General features: G+C 56.7%; 1 protein-coding gene across 1 annotated transcript in view; it reads right to left on the bottom strand.

Annotated features, from left to right (window-relative positions):
- Nucleotides 1–1,284: 1,284 nt before the first annotated feature.
- The window catches only part of PALLD (palladin, cytoskeletal associated protein), a 30,485-nt gene continuing 27,171 nt past the window's right edge, over nucleotides 1,285–4,598 (bottom strand). Inside the window, exons 14-15 of the mRNA XM_010852801.1 lie at nucleotides 4,234–4,367; nucleotides 1,285–3,161 (exon numbers count right to left, since the gene is read on the bottom strand). Coding sequence (XP_010851103.1) covers nucleotides 2,989–3,161; nucleotides 4,234–4,367 — 307 coding nt within the window. The 3' untranslated portion in view covers nucleotides 1,285–2,988. The remainder of the gene's footprint in view (nucleotides 3,162–4,233; nucleotides 4,368–4,598) is intronic.

Genomic DNA, 4,598 nt, shown 5'->3' on the forward strand with positions numbered 1-4,598 from the left:
TGTTGCTGAGCATGTTTTCATGGGCCTTTTGGTCATGTGTATGCTTCCTTTGGGAAATCTAGACATAAATGCCTATATTCATGTGTTTTTTACAGAGCAGCAACAGATATGTATATGTCAATCCCAATCTCTAAATTCCTCCCACCCTCCTCCATTCCCCCTTGGTATCCATACCCGTGTTCTCCACCTGTTTCTATTTCAGGTTGGAAGTAAGGTTACCTATGTAATTTTTTAGCTTTCCCATGTACACGTTAGTATGGTATTTGTGTTCTGACTTTCTTCACTCATTATATGGCACTCTCTAGGCCCACCTAAGTCTCTACAAACAGCAGTTTCATTCCCGACCATCTTTCAGTCTGTGCCCTTCTCCGCTGGCTGGCTCTTCGGTTTCCTGTGGCCTGGACGAGTGTGCAGCCTTGTAAGGATTTCTGTGTTTATACTCGTAACTCTGGTGACAGAAATGCACATTTGCTTTCAAAGCTGAGTGAGTCTGGTGCTGGACTCACAGTTGAATAGCTGGGGTCCTGACGAGGCGTCCACACCCTTCACTCCCCAGGGAGCAGCTCGGGGTCAGTCCCCTTGATGTGGGTCACTGTGCCAGGCGGTGGGGTTCACTGTGGGGCTGACGTGGGTTTCCCCATTCACCTGAGGTCACTTTAGAGGAAACTTCTGTGTGTGTAGCAGTAGATCTGGTGTGCCTGTGGGGAGGAGTGTGTTCAGCATCTTGTATTGACATCTTGAGCCACAGCGCCCTGCACTTAGTTCCTGAGAAAGGTGATGGTTAAATGGTGCGAAGGTGCTCCCTGTGGGGTCACAGAAACCGGTGTCACGCACGTATCAGGTAAAGTGCTGAGGTGGGCGTGGTTTCGAGAGGGCTCCCAAGGCCCCTCGTGCGTGCACCCACCTTGCCTCTCCCTGACACCACATCCAGGCTCTGTGTGGATGGGACTTTGCAGTCCCCGCAGCTGGTGGTCCCTTGAAGCACGGGTTCTCCCAACAAGAGTTAGTGTGTGTGAAGACGTGTGCCGAGGGTCTTGGTGCTGGGCTTGGGGACGGACGGGCTGCCATGCCAAGGGGTGCGGGTGGCCCGTGGGAGCTGAGCGCCCCTCGCTGACAGGCCCTGTGAGCCCTGTCCAGTGGCCGCGTGGAGTCGGAGCCCGTTCCGGTCTCCTGCACCCAGGACAGCGTGCAGTGCAGTTATCAGTGGGTCCAGTCTGCACGGGTTCATCAAGGCTGTGAGAGAGACTGGAAACTGAGCATGCACTTCACAAAACTGCAGCTCTTATTTGTTAAATATTTATTGTTGTTAAATCCACATTACACCAGCACAACAACCCAAAGTAGTAGGATAGTACTTATTGTTTTATAAATACATGAAAGGTGGCAAAATAATGCTGCTTAATCCCAAACCCAGCAAATCAGCAAAACGTCACATTCGGGAAAATTTGGCAAGTATGAGAAGACATCAGTCGTAATTCTGCAAGAGAGAGAGGTCCAGGAGAGCCTCGCGTGCTCATCTGCCCAGGCTGCGGGTACCGGCGCTCACACTGGGCACGCAGAGCTTGCTTGGTGTGTCTAGAAGAAGTGGAGAGCTGTGCGTGTGAAGCAGTGAAATGGGCTACACGGGCACACACAGGTACAAAATCGTTCAAAAATACTACATATCGAGTAACTGAGCTAAGAGAGTTTGACATCTTTGTCATAAATAATGAAAGATAAATGTGTTTTGCATAAGGAATACAGTGTGTTCTCTTCATAGCAAAGTACCATTATCATATCATAGCAGGCCCCATTTTCTCGTGTTTAAAGTTGATTGGTTCCGACTTAAAACTGTCAAGTCTGGTCAGAATCCGCTCCGTCCAGCTGACCAGGGTCAGGGGCACTCAGGATGGCCTTGGGATGACTGGAAGCCCAGCACCTTCTTCAGTCAGAGGCCCCATGGCTGCAGGGAAGTGAAATTACGCTCCCACCCGCTGCGCGGGCACCGTGGGGAACATGCACGCTGGCGCCCACCTGGCTCTAGCTCAGCCCTGTGCCCCCCAGCAGACAAGTGCCCACAGGCTGCCTCCGACCTTGACGACCTCTCCGCTCAGCCCATTACCAACTTGCTCTGTGCATCCCACCTCCGGCTCCGACCCTGCGGTGTCCCGAGGGTCCCCCACCGCTGGAACCCCAACTCCCTGACTTAGGAACGGCAGTGTTGTAGGCGGAATTTGAAGAGAACCAAGGGAAGCCTGGCCTCCACTGGCTCCCGCCCCCCCTGCCTTCTGCGTGGACACCGTCACCGTGCACCCTGCATTTCGCCCTTCTCCCCTCTGCTCCTCCCTAGCCCCTCACCCCCGACACGCCCCGCCTGCCGCGGTCACTTGGGTGGTCGAGACGCCCTCCGTGGAATGGTCTGTGGTCTGTTTCTGCTTTCCTCAGAGTACGTTACGCATTTCAGCATGTAAGCTCCCTACCAAGGCAACACAAAAGGAAAATACACATTAAAAAAAAAGCTAACAACGAAGGTCTTAACTTTGACAGAAACTCAGGATGTTGCTAGAACTGCAGCAAGTGGTTCCTTCGTACGACTTAGTAGAAAACGGTTTGCACAGACAAGGCACTTGCGTGGGTTTCTTGGTCGTGCCCTCCTGCTGTGGGGCCGCCTCCGGGAAGCGCCTCCGCTCACGCTGGGTGGCAGTGCTGAGCCAGTGTTGAAGGCACTTAGGACAACATGGAGCGGGGGCACTTTTCCATGAGGGCTTTGGCTTTTCAGACCCCTTGAAACACAGCGACTCCCGGAGTTTGAATTGGCTGATGAGTGTGAATTCTGTGCAAGGCGTTCGTCTACTGGCGTCGTGTGCACAGCCTCTGTTTTGGTTTACAGGAAGAAAAGGAGAGTTGAGGTGCCCTTTTGTCTCTCGGAGTCGAGGTGCACTTGCGTCCTGCGGCAGGAGGCGGGTCCGGGTGGCACGGTTTGGGTCTGTGCTCCCGCGAGGGCGCCGATCACAGGTCCTCGCTCTCCACCAGGCCGGGGCTCAGCGCCAGCGCGGACGGGCCGGCCTCGGGCTGGAACGCCGCCCGGATGTCCAGGCCCTGGTCGGAGAGCGCGGCGTAGCGGCTGGCCGACGGCCGCACCCGCTTCGGCTTGGCGCTCGGCGGAGGCTGCTGCCACTGGGCTGCAAGACCCCCGAGAGTGCACAGGTGAGGGCCGTGATGGGGAGGGCTCTGCCGCGGGGCACGGGGCCTGTGGTGGGGCCAGGCGTGGGCTCGCAGCACACCCCACATGCCCCCGAGGAGGCCTGAGAGGCCCGCATGGTTCTGCACCTCACGCCCCTGTCACAGAGCTCGTCTACACGGGCTGCGAAGACCGCAGGGGTAACATGGCCAATGCAGCTCACCCGCACCTTGGTACTCGCTGCAGCCTGGGGACTCCTCGGAAATGGCCACTAAGCTTCCTAGCTGCCCTTTTAAGAAATCTTCAAAGCTCACGGGTAGGCATGCCACAGTAGCAACAGTCAGGAATTCTGGATGGACTCGGGAGGGGGCGCTGGCTGAGCTCATAGTTACTGAAGCGTCTCACGGAGGTATTTCTTAATTCAGAAATCAGTTTTGAATTTTTCCTCGGGGTTTACTTGTCACAGAGTGCTACGGTGACTAAGTGCTACTGTCATAGAGGGATACTGACCTAGTCTGTCAATGCAAAAGGGATGATTTTTAAAAATCAGGGACACGTGTACACAAGGAGACACACACAAACACACAAGCCTACTGCCACACTACTTCAGACAACACACACACACACACACGAAGCGCTCAGCCGTGGGAAATACACCCTGCAGCATCAATGGGCCCCGTTCAGCGTGGGTCCCGACGCTGTGCCGGGTCAGGACACAGGAGGAATGTTAGAGGCGGCCCCGTTAGAGGCACCATGCAGTAACGGGATGGACACGTCTGTGACTATGCCTGAGCCTAGCGTTAGCTCCTAGAGGCGCGGGGGCAGAAAGCACAGCTGGGGAGCCCACGCCAGAGAAACAGGCACATGCGGCACTGCGACACGCAGCGCTTCTGAACGATACTTGGGCACTGTTCTCCTGGTGAGGGTCACTATTACTGTCGGGAAGCTACAAACAGAAAGAGAAAGAGCACGATGAAGTCTCGGAGCGGGAGGCTCTAGGGCCGGGTGGGACAGATCAGAGTCTGCGATGCGGGCCGGGAGGCCTCGGGCGCCCAGCACGGGGAGGTACTTACTGTACACGTCGAGTCGGGCCGTGCAAGACACAATCCCGGCCTCATTCTTAGCTGACACCGTGTACCAGCCCGCGTCGTCCTTCGTGGCACCCTGGATGAGCAGGCACACGTAGCCGTGGTGGTCCTGGTGCATGCTGCAGGAGAGGGCCTGCTGTGAGGGCTGCCGGGCTCCTCAGCAGGGCTGCGAGCCGTGGCTCACGGCACCCTGCGCGTCCTGCAGCGGCTGCGGCCACGCCAGCGGGTGAGCATGGAGTGGACGCCTGCAGGCTCTGCCCTGCCGCCCCTGGCAGGCGGGTCACCTTCCCGTGTGTGAGGCACAGGGGAGGCCCACAGAGCCTCCGCAGGTGGGGCTGGGAGGCCCGCGT

This window comes from Bison bison, unplaced genomic scaffold (genome assembly GCF_000754665.1).
Source record: "Bison bison bison isolate TAMUID 2011002044 unplaced genomic scaffold, Bison_UMD1.0 scf7180017864316, whole genome shotgun sequence".
NCBI classification, from domain to species: Eukaryota; Metazoa; Chordata; class Mammalia; order Artiodactyla; family Bovidae; genus Bison; species Bison bison.